Source organism: Heptranchias perlo, chromosome 29 (assembly GCF_035084215.1).
Source record: "Heptranchias perlo isolate sHepPer1 chromosome 29, sHepPer1.hap1, whole genome shotgun sequence".
Taxonomy (NCBI): domain Eukaryota; kingdom Metazoa; phylum Chordata; class Chondrichthyes; order Hexanchiformes; family Hexanchidae; genus Heptranchias; species Heptranchias perlo.
Genome location: NC_090353.1, coordinates 21,852,417 through 21,867,800, shown reverse-complemented (window position 1 = coordinate 21,867,800; position 15,384 = coordinate 21,852,417). Strand labels below are relative to the sequence as shown.

At 42.2% G+C, this 15,384-nt stretch overlaps 1 protein-coding gene across 1 annotated transcript in view; it reads right to left on the bottom strand.

The window, feature by feature from the left end:
- Positions 1-15,384, bottom strand: part of unc13a (unc-13 homolog A (C. elegans)) — a 340,969-nt gene that overhangs the window by 130,243 nt on the left and 195,342 nt on the right. Inside the window, exon 20 of the mRNA XM_067968623.1 lies at positions 7,432-7,601. Within this exon, the coding sequence (XP_067824724.1) occupies positions 7,432-7,601 (170 nt within the window). The remainder of the gene's footprint in view (positions 1-7,431; positions 7,602-15,384) is intronic.

Below are 15,384 nucleotides of genomic sequence, written 5' to 3'. Positions count from 1 at the left end.
GATATAAAGAATGTGTGCTCTCAAAAGAAGACAGAAGTAGTGGAGAACAAATGGATGGTAAATAGAGGAAGAGGCAGCTGACTTGACAGAAACTGGGTTAACAAATATTTTGCTGCTGTCGATTTCACATAAATCTTTTTACAGTTTTTGTGATTTTAAGGAAGCTGACACAGCTGAAACAATGTACTGTAATAACATTTTTACAGTGACCTAATAAAGGTTTAACACTCCCATTGACACCAGCTGGTATCAGCATTAATAAGTATTTGCTCCTTGATAACTTCAAAAAGGAGTCTGATGTGACACAGTTTAACACTGGGATTCCCGGTCTAGTTCATTGCCATATCCAAATGAGTTTACTTGCATTCATATTTTCCCTTAACAGTTCAAAGAGAAAGAAACCAACCTATACCAAATGTACAAATCATCTGCGCTCTCAGGTCAATATTTGTAAAGATTTTAGCATCATGGTTGGAAAAGCTGCAATGTCCGTATGTTAATTAATCTAATTTAAATGGACATATTCTTTAAATTTATTTTTCAATTTATAGATTTTTTTTTACTGAAGGAAAGTCTCTGGAGAGAATTTCAGCTGGGTTCTCCTGATCTGCTATAACTTCAGTAGAAGATCACCCGAAGAAATAGTGTAAATGGCCAGTTTTAAAGCCATTTATACCTTACAGCAGCAGATTGGGAGAATCCTCATGGAAATTCTAAGTGTTCCCCCCTTGAGATACTTCTGTCCTTCCCTTTTGTTGGATCTCCCAACACAATGCATGTCCTCAACTCAGAGAGCAAGCTGGATTACCATCTCCCAGGACTCCACTTTTTCCTCTGGTTTTCCATCTTATAGTGGAGCACATCAAAGGATGTTGATACATTCGAAACAATTCAAAAAGCAAGAATGATTCTAAGATTTAGAACTCCAAATTATGAAGAGACACTTAAATGAATTGAATTTGTTTTCACCAGAGAAAAGAAGTTTGAGAGGAGACATATTCTAGGTTTTTAAAATACTAAAAGAAGTGGATTTGTAAATGTGGTCAAATTATTTACTTTGGATAGAACTAGTTGCAGTTGCAATACAAGAGATACCTTGGATTGCAACTGCTACAATGTGCTTACTCCCATCGGGGCCCAACTAGTGTTCAGTTAACAATATGCAAATACCATACATATCACTTTTGTCAAACAATAGTGCTTTTGTGGTTTGATGTACTTTATGTTTAAATATTATGCAAAAATGATTTCAGGACAAATAATGAGCTGTGATAGACAAAGGGTAAACATTAGTTTAACTAATGAGAAAAAGGAATGAAAGCAATCTTAGATTTCAAAGTTTCTTACCATTAGACTAGATCAACGATTATGCACTAACTGTTTAAAAAATAAACAACAGCTCTGCTTCAGCATGAACACAACGCAGCACCACAAGCTAATTAAAGATCATATATGCTGAGGACTTATTAGAAAATGTTTTTCTTAAATTTTACTTAAAGCATCTGTATGAGCAAATTGATAGCCACAGAAAGGGTGCCATCATTAAGATAATAGGTTGGCTACTGTCTTAGACTTTTAATAAGTCACATTCTCCAAAACCTGGAGAATGTGGTATATTAACAGTCTAAGATAGAGAAATGGATGTAAATTATTTTATAGATTATTTGAATGATATGTGCAGGAAAACTCCTCTTGCAGAAGACACTTATTCATCACTTTCTATTAATGATGCTATGCACATTAAACTGATTTCTATTGTCAGGAAAACATTAATAATGTGCTCAAGCCATGGAATTAAAAAATATATACTTTTATAACCAGAATCCCCCTCTATTAAGCAGCTACTAAATAACTTGACAGCAGATTTTCACTCACTGTCCTAGTTTCTTGTCATTCAATGTCAACAGGCTAATCTTTTACAATGTAGCACTTTTCAGTAGCGCATGGTATCATTGATACTGTGAAGGTTGTAATGTCACTGAATGTGGCATCGCCAAACATCATACAATGGCTAATGCTACATTAGTCAACTAAATGAAAAAAACAGTTCATGGGGACATAGAAGAGTAATATAATAAATACAGTCAAAAGATAATCAAATTAATAATGTAATACAAATATAAGGAGTGAAAGCAAACTGGTTCCTAACAAAATATAATATATATTTCAAATTATATAAATATAATACAATGTGCAATAAATAACGGTACTTGCTGGCCTCACATGGTCCTGCCAGACTGTGATCCAATTAATCAATATCTAAAGTCTACATCGATCTATGTATTTACATAATTTTTGTGTGTCCAATATGGCTATAGGGTTATTTTCTTGGGTACTGATGTCAACCAATCAGTCCAATAAAACCATACTTCACAGGCAGCACTGTCAACCAATGAGATGAAAAGGAGGCTGTGCGGATCTGAAAACTCACTGGATTTTGTTTATTACCGTACTGATGACAGTCCCAAGGTTCAAGGCTCGCCATTGAACCTTCTTCTCACTGGCCTCTACTTGACCTAAACTCCATCCTTCTGTTGCCAATCTCAGCCCCACAGATCCTTCCACTTCTGGCATCAACCTAATTTCTGCCTTTCTTCTTCTTATACCCCAGAGTTTCTGCTCAGACCCAGCCAGGCTCACCTCAGGGGTCTGTACTTTGCTGTTCCCAGTTGCAAGGTAACAGAAAGTTGACCCCACTTCATACCCAGTTTCACTAAGGCCTTGCATTCTGCTCTAATTTCCACATGTCTGGTGCTGCATTTCAGTCCCTGATTGACTACTTCCTCTGTGGCCCATGTCCCAGACTACTTGTGAGCAATGCCACAGCAGATTTACTAGTCTATTTTATAAAGGTGATTGCATCTACCCCATTTTCATCTGTCTTATGAAGGCTATTAAAATTTGATTGCCAAGTTCTACTGAGTTAAATCAGCCCAAGTGTTCTGGTTTGTTGATTCTAATTTTACAAAATTATTAAAAGAACACTACAAAAGGGTTACTTCCTTCTTTAGCTTCCGACACAGAATACATAGTTTCCCCAAAAAAGGTTAACATTGAGCTATTACTGTGCCGCTGCCAGCTGCTAGGTGATGGGCGAAAACAGTGCTAAACAACTTGCTCTCCAAGTATTCCCCCTCTCAGTGTTAAGGTGTTCCTTGCAGGTCAGTGCCTCCTCTGAGTGGCCTATTGAGAATCAGGAACTCTCAATTGGAGAATTCCATGATACTCCTACATAGCACAATGTGCAAGCACACAAATACACTAGACCACTATATCCCCACCCCCATCACCTAGATATGCTGAATTTGATATGTACTTACTGAATTTGCATATAAATGGTAATTTAATCATTCAGTTTAGGCTAGAACTAATATTTATATTTACCTTACCTGTACTGCATTTACTTTCCTGTACTTCAAGGTCTTAAATAGATTGTTTAATAAACACTTTCATTTATTGGTAGAGTTCTAATAAGACAGATGCTGTTTTCTTGACTATTAAAACTGGTAAAATTATTAAAATTTACTGTCATCAATAAAACTTTATTAAAATGCTTTTGATGACTTAATGTTGGATAGTGTGTGTTGAAATTTGTAGATGAAATGCAGACTAGCATATGATCTTTAATTTCTAATTAAGCTTGTACACTACAGGCACACACTTTAAAAAATAAAAACCTGTATGGTAATGTATCTCAGATCCTGTAGCATTTTCTTGTGACTGCCTTCACACCAATATTCAGTCCCTAAAACAGTAACTGAAAAAGGAAATGCAAACAAATAAAAAGATTGAACATATTTTAATAGCTTAACTCTTTGAGGTCTGCAAAATGCATTCTGCACCATTTTTTAAAAACTAGTTTTTCAGCGATTTTGTTGATTTTTTTTTCTTTCTCCTCTGTTATATCCCTATTGTTAATCATCTCACCTTGTCCTAATTCAATGGGAGGGTTGAAGAATGGTCTGAGCTGTACACTTTTCTATGGCCATCGCCACATTGCTCTGTACAGCTATGGTATACTTTGGGGGTGAGTGGGACAGAACTGGTGGGCAATTTTCACAGTACTTGGTAAACTTACAACAGCCAAATTTAGAACAGGGCACAATAATGGGTTATTTTAATTATCCAAAGATAGACTGGGGTAAAAGTAATCTAAGTGACAAAGAATTTTCTAGTGTTCATGATTGCTTTCTAAATCAGTACGTTTTTAGTCCCACAAATAATGAGGCAGCGATGAATCTAGTTCTAAGAAATGAATTGGGACAAGTAGGCAATGTACGGGCGGTGGAACGTCTAGGAAACAGTGACCATAACATAATTAGGTTCAATATAAAAAACTAAAAGGAAGGAACCAATGATAAAAGGTTCCTGACTGGGAAAAAAGCAAATTTCAACAAGATTAAAAGGGAATTAGCCCAGATAAACTGATAAGAAAAATTAATAGAAGGCAGTAGAGAATCAATGGGGACAGAGCAAAGATTTTCACAAGTAAAGGGGGTGGACCAAAAATTGGTTTAAATTGCCTCCTTCTGTGCTGCAGCACTTCATGGGCCCAAAATTCCAATTGGGTGCCAGGGCAGAGAAAGAATGGAACTTGGGCACAATCTTATTTATATAATATGTACACAAAACACTAAAAGCTGGTGCTTAGGTACCAAAAGACTATTGGAATGTTGGCCTTTATCTCAAGGGGGCTGGAATACAAAGAGGAGACAGTTATGCTTCATTTGTACACAGCCTTAGTCAGACCCCATCTGGAGTTCAGGTTTAGGTACTGCACCTCAGGCAGGTTATATTGGCCTTGGACAGGCTACATTGCAGTTTCACCAGAATAATTCCAGGGCTTAAAGGGTTAAATTATGAGCACAGGTTGCATAAACTTGGCTTGTATTCCCTTGAGTTTAAATGGTTGAGGGGTGAATTCATTGAGGTATTTAAAATGATAAAGAGATTCAAATAGGGTAGATACAGAGAAACTTCTGGTGGGGAATCCAGAACAAGAGGGCACAATCTTAAAATTAGAGCTAGGCCATTTAGGAGTGAATTCAAGAAGCACTTTTTCACGTAATGAGTAGTGGAAATCTGGAACTCTTCCCCTAATAGGTTGTGGATGCTGAGTCAATTGAAATTTTCAAGACTGAGATCAATAGTTTCTTTTAGGTAAGGGTATCAAGGGATATGGATGAACAGCAAGTAACTGGAGTTGAGGTACAGATCAGCTATGATCTGGTTGAATGGCAGAGCAGGCTCAAGGAGCTGAATGACGCACTCCTGTTACGAGGTTCCTATATATTTCCTATTCCGCTGAGATACCGCCCCATATAAAATTTCAGCAGGAGGGGGCCAACGTGGAAGACTTCTACCCACACTCCCCTATGTCAAGGGAGCACGTCTGGATGATTTTCCAGGCTATCCTGAGAACTCTACCATTAAGTCTTTGTAAGGCTGCAATAGAACTCCGAATTTAACGGCAGGACCTCATTAAAAAAATGTTTTCTCCATTTCCTGTCCGGCAGCCAGCCAGATTGAGAGGCCAGCTGGCTGTCAGGCAGGAAGGCCTGCACAGGAAGGCCACAGCTGGAGGGCAGAGGATGAGGGTGGGAGAGATCGTGGGTTGGGAGGGAGATCGTGGAGGTTGGGGGCATTGAATACCAGGGAGGAAGGCCGATCGCGGTTGGGGGGGGGGGGCTTGGCAGATTGCGGGGAAACCCGTCACACAGCTGTTAAAAGTAACGCTCTGGTAAAATTTGAGGCATGTAGCCTCATTAAGATATTTAAATAACTGATCCGCCTCTCAACAGCAGGTTAGTCGCTCGCACCCAACCTTTTTTTTTTATTCGTTCATGGGATGTGGGCGTCGCTGGTGAGGCCAGCATTTATTGCCCATCCCTAATTGCCCTTGAGAAGGTGGTGGTGAGCCGCCTTCTTGAACCACTGCAGTCCGTATGGTGAAGTTTCTCCCACAGTGCTGTTAGGAAGGGAGTTCCAGGATTTTGACCCAGCGACGATGAAGGAACGGCGATATATTTCCAAGTCGGGATGGTGTGTGACTTGGAGGGGAACGTGCAGGTGGTGTTGTTCCCATGTACCTGCTGCTCTTGTCCTTCTAGGTGGTAGAGGTCGCGAGTTTGGGAGGTGCTGTTGAAGAAGCCTTGGTGAGTTGCTGCAGTGCATCCTGTGGATGGTACACACTGCAGCCACTGTGCGCCGGTGGTGAAGGGAATGAATGTTTAGGGTGGTGGATGGGGTGCCAATCAAGCGGGCTGCTTTGTCCTGGATGGTGTCGAGCTTCTTGAGTGTTGTTGGAGCTGCACTCATCCAGGCAAGTGGAGAGTATCCGTTAAAACCGGAGGTTGGAGGTGGGTTGGGGTCGGGTTTCCGATTTTTGAAATTTTAACTCGCTCCTCTCCATCCCGTCCATGGGGGCTAAAACTCCCCCCTTTGTCTTTCACTGCGAGTGCATTTGAGTCCCAACCCCTTGGTGGATTGGTGCTGTTGGAATTCTGGTCCCCATGATTCTATATTTTAATGGCCGTTGAACACAAGTCCACCAGTCCACTGCTTCACCCACCCTAAACATGCTACAGTTTTGCACATGATGTGATTAATTCTTCTTAATATTGTGTTGCACAGCTAAAGAAAGTATTTTTTATCGTGTTATGTGATAGAAAGCAGGGGTGCATTTTGAATTAAGCATTCAAAGTGTTAAGGAAAGCACAAACAAAAAGTTCACCATGGCACTTCATATTGAGTTGAAATGAAAAATGGTGCAACATAATGATTACAAATATAAACTTCTGAGAGTGTACCTTGATTACAGCAGCATTAAATTTAAACTTGACCTGAAAACAGTTTAAATTTGATCGTTTTACACAAAAGGTGATGAACGTGCGGAATGGGCTAACAATGGAAGACAGCAGAAGGGGAATGTGTCCGTAAATTCAAGAGAGAGTTGGATGGGTATTTGGTGAGGAGAGCAAAGGGGTGGTATGAGAAAGAATGGTGTACAATGTTTGCTAGACTTTGGGAAAAGCATGATTGTGGCAGTCTTTTCTGGTCCTGTACATTCCTATGTATAACTCGTTAAACATTTGTCATTTATCAGCCTCTGTGTTTCAGCTTACACTCTTGGAAGGAAAAAGCAAAAGAAACCATGTATATATATTTAAAATGAACTATTAAGGCTCTGCAATCAGCTTTAAACAGAAGTTGCTATGGTTTAATTTTGAGAATGCTAGATTATAGCACTGCTATAACATTTCCATAAAAATGGATAAGTAAATGCTATAACATGGAAATAATACTCATGATGTTGGAGATATGACTGCTGTATCATTACTGTAGCAATAATGTATGCAAATTATCCACTTAGATATGTCTAGAGGCAATATAGAACAAATATCCAAGGGAAAGCTAAACATTGACACTTACCTAGGTTATACCAAACATCCATTTCTCCACTTAGAGTTCGAACTTCAATGATGGTCTGTCCCAAAAAGTCATCAGATTCTCTCTTAAACCTTTGTTTTACCCGTGATTTAATGTCATCATCTTCATCCCACACTCGTACTTTTATTCGGTCAGATGAATTGTGACATTCACTGAAATAAAACAACGGTTATTTTCTGAATCAACAAAGTTCCGTTTCCAATTTGTTTAGTTCTTTTTACATTTTCTAATAGATGAAACTATAAATTCTCATAAAAACAAATCAACTGAGTTTATGGCCCCAATTATAAATGGGGATCAGTTTTTGGCGGGTGAGTTTTGGTGTCAGTTCAAAACTCACCCGCTGCAGCAAAGAGAGGCCCGGAGTATTTTAACTCCCAGGTCTCATTTAAATGCCACAGGCTGACTTCCCACCCGTTCTAGGAAGAAAACGGTGCAAATTGCCAAGTAGGTAAGTGCGTGGGATCAGCTGCTGGGCTGTCCCGCAAGGGTCCCTGCGGTCGGGGGGGAAGCAGATCGTGGTTGGAGAGGCCTAAGATTTCCTTGTGAGGCCTGGAGGAGCATTCCTGCTTCTCCTCCGCAAGGAACAAATAAAACATTTAAACATACATTTTTGGGCCTCTTTTGGCCCTGATCCACTTCCACACTGGGTTGGCATGCTGTTTCCTGCTCTAGCCTCCTAGTAAACATTGCAGTTGGGTCCAATGAGGTCTTCGGGATGCAACATGCATTTATTAAAAAGGACCCCGCCGGCTTTGGGTGGGTGTCCTTGCCGTTTGCACGGTGGAGCAGATTAAAATAGCAACAGGTGAACTCCCGGTGGCTCCAGGGCAGGTAAGTGGCCTGGCCGATTTTAACTGTCCTCCTGCCCGGTTTCTGCAGGGCGAGTAGGGTTAAAATTGCCCCCTATACGTTACGGTGATATGTATAATTTAGAACAGTAAATAAGGTGTTATGTAACCTAAGTGACCTAGATGAATGAGCACAGAAAAGTGTCTGAGTGTAGGAATATGTAACAGTTAAGTAACATTCATAATATTTCAGCCTAGAGAAGATTATGGCAATGGAAAAAAATCGCTTCCTTATCGTGCAAGTTGCTTTTTATTAGAATTCCAGTGTTACTAAATTTTGACTGTAGGCCATAAATCAATGTCTTACTCGATGGTGTATCAAGGAATGCTGAAAAGTAGACTTGAACCTGCGACACCAACACAGGGAGCTCCCGTTCTCAATAGGCTTGGAAAATTAATCAATGTTAGCCAAGCATTTCTGCACAGGGAGGAGGCAAACACAGTCAGTTGGCTAGTCACCTTAGGCCACATACACACTTCTAATTGGCTAGCTATAGAGTGGCCCTTTTCAAGAAATGAAAGAACTTGCATTAATATAGCAGCTTTAACATCCTCAGGACATTCCAAACTGCTTCACAGCCGATCAACTAGTTCTGAAGTGTTGTCACTAATATTATATTGCAAAATGAGCAGCAAGTTCCCACAAACAAATAATATAATTGACCAGCTAATCTGTTTTGGTGGTATGGGTTGAGCGAGGAATATTGGACAAGACACTTGGGAGAATGCCCCTATTATTTTTACATGGTGCCACTGGATCGTTTACATCCGCCTGAACAGGATGGACAGGACCTCGGTTTAATATCTCAGCTGAAAGAAGGCACACTCCCTCAGTGATGCATTAAAGTGACTAGATTATGTGCTTAAATCCTGGAGCTGGGCTTGAACCAATGACCTTCTGATTTAGACACAAAAGAGCTGCTAACTGAGCCAAACTGACAGTGTTGAAGAGAAAAACAAATTATGGGAGGTGGTTACTAGATTTGTGCAAGTGTCGTAGTTTACTGTGTTCTTTTAAAAAAAATCCTTCTTGTTTATTCTATTACTTTTTCTTCTGTCATAGGGGCTGATAATGAGGTTCTGGCACAGTGGAACTGGGACCGCGGTGAATCAGTTGACAAAAAGAGTTAGCTTCACAAAACAACGTGAGGTCAGCTCACTTAAAATATTTCAGTAGCGCTCCCAGCACATAGCGCATGATAGAATATCAGGTGTCAGCTTAGAAGGGCTGCTGGCTGCTTGAGCACTGGCACCATCTAAACAAAAAAAATATACAGCCATTGGAAGCTTAAGTTCTCCTGCTGAATTTGGCCACTGAAGGCCAAAAAAAACTGCACCAAAAATGAAGTGATCCCTTAATAAGAAGTGGGCTTCCCAAGTTTCTCACCAAGATATCTTCATTGCTTTTCTCCCTCAGCCTCTGCACAGAGCGACTTCTCATCCTCGATGATTTCAACCTCCATGTCAACTCATCATGCTCTCGCTCCTCTGAGCTCAATGCCCTCCTATCCTCCCTTAATCTCTCCCTCCATATAAACTCCCCTTCCCACATTCACAGCTACCACCTCGACCTTGCCATCTCACTTGGCCTCTCCACACCCATCGTGTCAATCACGGATAAGGCCATCTCTGATCACTTCCTTGTATCCCTCTCCACCCACATCCCCCTTCCCCCTCCCTTGTGTTCGCCCCTGAAAAAAACTCTTCCCCACGTCACTTACAACGACACTTTCAAATTCCCAACTGTCTAGCCTTTGGTCCTCCATTCACCACCACAATTCTGCAGCTACCAATCTGCTCAATCATACCCTCATCTCCACCTTTGATTCCCTTGTCCCCATTAAACCATTACTCGCTCTCTCAACCGGTTTGTTTCTCATGGTATGGCTCTCATCTCCGCTCCCTTAAGTCCAAGGGACGCAGACTTGAACGCTTATGGTGGACAACTTATGGTAGCCTTTCATTGCCAGATCTGGCTGGACCACAAAGCACAATTGGGTCCTGCTCTCCTCTGCCAAAATTGCTCAATATTCCATGATCATCCTGGAATGCAAAGATAATCCCCGGCTTCTCTTCTCTACTACAAATTGTCTTCTTAAACCCCTCTCGCCTGCCTCCTCCACCCTCATCTCCAACAACTGCGAGGAGCTCATGGACTTCTTTGTCACTAAGATTGAGACCATCCATTCAGCTGCCTCTGCTTCCGTCCCTTCCCCTACCCCAGCTTCCTCTACGGATCCTTGCACCTTTCTCTAGTTCCTCTCCTATCTCCCCTCATGCCCTCTCCGACCTCATCTTGACCATGAGACCTACCTCCTGCTCCTTCGACCCTATTCCTGCCAAATTGCTGACCATCCAACTTCCCCCTAGCCCCCATGTTAGCTGATATTGTAAACAGTTCGCTCTCCTCAGGTACTGTCCCCCTCCCCTTCAAGTCTGCCGTCATCACCCCCCTCCTTGACCCCTCTGCCCTGGCAAACTACCGCCCCATCTCCAACCTCCCTTTCCTCTCCAAAGTCTTTGAACATGTTGTTGCCTCCCGAATCCTTGCTCATCTTTCCCATAACTCCATGTTTGAATCCCTCCAATCAGGTTTCTGCCTCTACCACAGTACTGAATCGGCCCTTATCAAAGTCACAAATGACATGCTACATGATTGTGACACTGGTAAACTATCACTCCTCATCCTTCTCGACCTGTATGCAGCCTTTGACACAGTTCACCACACCATCCTCCTCAAACACCTCTCTTCCGTCATCCAGCTGGGCGGGACTGCGATCGCCTGGTTCCATTTTTATCTATTCAGTCATAGCCAGAGAATCACATGCAATGGTTTCTCTTCTTTCTCCCGCACCGTTATTTCTAGAGTCCCCCAAGGATCTATCCTTGGCCCCTTCCTATTTCTCATCTACAAGCTACCCCTTGATGACATCATCCGAAACCATGTCAGGTTCCACATGTATGCTGACGACTCCCAGCTTTACCTCACCACCGCCTCCCTTGACCCTTCCACTGTCACTGATTTGTAACACTGCTTGTCCGACTGGATGAACAAAAATTTCCTCCAACTAAATACTGGGAAGACCGAAGCCATTGTCTTCGATCCCCGCCACAAACTCCGTTCCCTAGCCACTGACCATCCCTCTCCCTGACCACTGTCTGAGGGTGAACCAGACCATTTGCAATCTTGGTGTCCTTTATGACCCTGAGATGAGCTTCCGACCACATATCCGCTCCATCACCAAGACTGCCTACTTCCTCCTCCATAAAAGCGCCTGTCTCCACCCAAGTCTCAGCAAATCTGCTGCTGAAACCTTCATCCATGCTTTTGTTACCTTTAGACTTATCTATTCCAATGCTCTCCTGGCCGGCCATCAACTCTCCATTAACTTCAGCTCATCCAAAACTCTGCTGCCTGTATCCCGTTCACTCCTGCGTTCGTTGACCTACATTGGCTCCCGGTCCGGCAATGCCTCGATTTTAAAATTCGCATCCTTGTTTTCAAATCTTTCCATGGCCTCGCCTCTCCCTATCTCTGTTACCTCCTCCAGCCCTACAACCCTCCAAGATCTCTGCACTCCTCCAATTCTAGCCTCTTGCGCATCCCTGATTTTAATCGTTTCACGTGCCTTCAGATGTCTAGGCCCCAAGCTCTGGAATTCCCTCTCTAAAGCTCTCCACCTTTCTCTCCTCCTTTGAGGAGCTCCTTAAAACCTACCTCTTAGACCAAGTGTCCTAATATCTCCTTATGTGGCTCGGTGTAAAATTTTATTTGATAATTGCTCGTGAAGCAACTTGAGATGTTTTACTACATCAAAGGTGCTATATAAATGCAGGTTGTTGTTGTTGCGCCTGTTCCAAATTGGCAATTAGTGATTACAATGCTGATCTGATTCCGATTGCATTGTGGAGACTGATTGTGCATATACTAGGCTTCAGGCTGCCATAATTTGGGGAGCCGGCACCCAATACACTTCAGCACAATAGATGCCTGCCATCGCACTATCAGCCCCATAATCTCGGTTTATAATCTACCCAGTTGTGACTGTTACCTATTAATTAGTTCAGTGCTATGCCATCAGCTTCCCTTTTTCTCCCATGAGAGAAAGTAGAAGAATTTGGTTAGGACATTTCAGCATCTGTAATGTGACTGAAAGGTCTCTATAATCCTATAGCACTTTGTTTTCTCTCATCAGAAACTGAGAACATGAATTACAATGGCTCTGAATCTTGGCACCAACATTTGACTGAGACAGAGAGGCACGTGAAGCTGGCCTGCTGAGGGTCACACAGGATGGAAGGCAGGCAGTTAGTGGACTGTATTACAAGTATAGCTATGGGCTAGAATCAAACATCACACTGACAGGAAAGGTTATTGTTTCACTTATTTCTCCTCTTTTAGATTTCGCTGAAGCACACACTATTGTCCCACTGAGAAAGAGCAGACAGATGATCTGCTGTTAGGCCTCTGTTAATATCGCTTTGTGACTGAACTCTATAAGAAAGCAGCCTGGTTTGATCTAACTTCCTATTTTGCCTACTTTCTTGTGAGAAATGCCTTTTCTTCTCGGACTGCATTTTCAATGGACCACCTGAATTCAATGACAGATGCAAAATGTTCCCCAACATAAACAACTTTCAAATAGATGTCTACTAGTTGCAAATGCACTACAAATTAAATTATGTTGTATTACATTGCACTACAAATGAAATTATCTTGTATTACATTTTTAGAATAAATTACTAAGAGCCATTTTTTCACAAGATTTTGTTATAATTCATTCCAATACTCTCCTGGCCAGCCTCCCATCTTTCACCCTCTATAAACTTAAGGTCATCGAAAACTCTGCTGCCCGATCCTAACTCGCACCAAGTTCCATTCACCCTTCATCCCTGTGCTCACTGACCTACACTGGCTCCCGGTCCACCAGCGCCTCGATTTTAAAATTCTCATCCTTGTTTTCAAATTACTCCATGGCCTCGCCCCTCCCTATCTCTGTAACCTCCTCCAGCCCTACAACTGACTGTGCCTTCAGACATCTCGGCCTTCACAGTTTAGGGTTAGATGCAAGCAGGGGTAGGAGGGGATTTGGTAAAAAAATGCAGTTCAAAGGGTAGGCTTTAAGAAGGCTTTCCAAGGTGGGAAAGGATGAAGTAGGGCACAGGGATTTGGGAGAGTGGAGGATGCAAGCTGGGATGTAGTGCTGGAGCTGGTTGTAGTCAGCGAGTGAAGAAAAGTCATGGAGGGATTAATAGATAAGGATTTTGGCATTGATACGCAGAGAATGCTGAGCCAATGAAGGTTAGCATGATAGGGATAACTGTTGAGTAGAAATTTGTGTGGGATAGCAGAGTTCAGGATGAGTTGGAATTTATGTAGGAGGGAACTCAAGGAGGGCAAGGAACAAGTAGAGTCTGGAGGTGACAAAGGTCTGAAATGAGGGTTTCAGTGATGGGGATAGAAATGGGCGATATTTCAGAGGTGGAAGTAGGCGGTCTTGATTGTGTGGTTTGAAGCTTCAGGTCCAGCAGGACACTGAGGTTGTGCTCCAGCAGGTTGAGCTTCAACAGGCATCGGGAATGAGGACGGTATTGGGGACTAGGGTCAGAAATTTCTGGCAGCGGGCAAACATAAGAAATAGGAGGAGTAGGCCATATGGCCTCTCAAGCCTGCTCTGACATTCAATAAGATTATGGCTAGTCTTCTACCTCAACTCCACTTGCCCGCCCTATGCCCATATCCCTTGACTCCCTTAGTGTCCAAAAAATCTATCGATTTCAGTCTTGAATATACTCAACGATTGAGCATCCACAGCCCTCTGGGGTAGAGAATTCCAAAGAGTCACAACCCTCTGAGTGAAGAAATTGTTCCTCATCTCGGTCCTAAATGGCCGACCCCTTATCTTGAGACTATGACCCCTAGTTCTAGATTCTCCCACCAGGGGAAACAGCCTCTCGGCATCTACCCTGTCTAGCCCTCTAAGAATTTTATACGTTTCAATGAGATCACCTCTCATTCTTCTAAGCTCCACAGAGTATAGGCCCATACTACTCAATCTCTCCTCATAGGACAACCCTCTCATCCCAGGAATCAATCGAATGAACCTTCATTGTACCCCCTCTAAGGCAAGTATATCCTTCTTTAGGTAAGGAGACCAAAAATGTACACAGTACTCCAGGTGTGGTCTCACCAGAGCCCTATATAATTGCAGAAAGACCTCCTTACTCTTATACTCTAACTTCCTTGTAATAAACGCTAACATACCATTTGCCTTCCTAATTGCTTGCCGTACCTGCATGTTAACTCTCTGCATCTCTCTAACTACCAACATTTCTTAGTGTCTCACCTTTTAAAAAACATTCTGCTTTTCTATTCTTCCTACCAAAGTGGATGGTTTTGATCTTGCTAATGTTGAGCTACAAAAAGTTTGCGTTGGTCTACAACTTCAGGCAATCAGACAACACAGTCAAAGTCATGGAAGCAAGACTGGTTGTGCAGGAGAGATAGCATCAACATATGCATAAATCCCATGTATATGAATAATGTCACTGAGGAGCAGGATAAAGAAATAGGAGGGGTTCAAGGGGAAATCATTGCAGATGTTGGCCTGGTGAGACAGGTAAGAAGGGAATCATGTGGGGGAAGTAACTCAGAGGTGAACTGAAGAGGAGAGATTCTGGAGGATGAATGGTGTGGTCAAGCAAACTGAATACTGGAAACAGATCAAAGAGGACAAGGAATAATGTACCATGATCAGTTACACAGAATGTCACTGGCAACTTTGACCAGTGCAGTCTGGAAACTAGAATGAAAGGATTTGAACAGAGTGACATGAGATGTGTTCATCAAGTTCGGTGGCAACGACAAGTTGCAGAATCTTGTGTTTTCGTGTAACAGTGTCGTTTTCTATAAGAACATAATAGGAGCAGGAGTAGGCCAATCGGCCCCTCAAGCCTGTTCCGCCATTCAATAAGATCATGGCTGATCTGATCCTAACCTCAAATCTAAATTCATGTCCAATTTCCTGCCCGCTCCCCGTAACCCCTAATTCCCTTTACTTCTAGGAAACTGTCTATTTCTGTT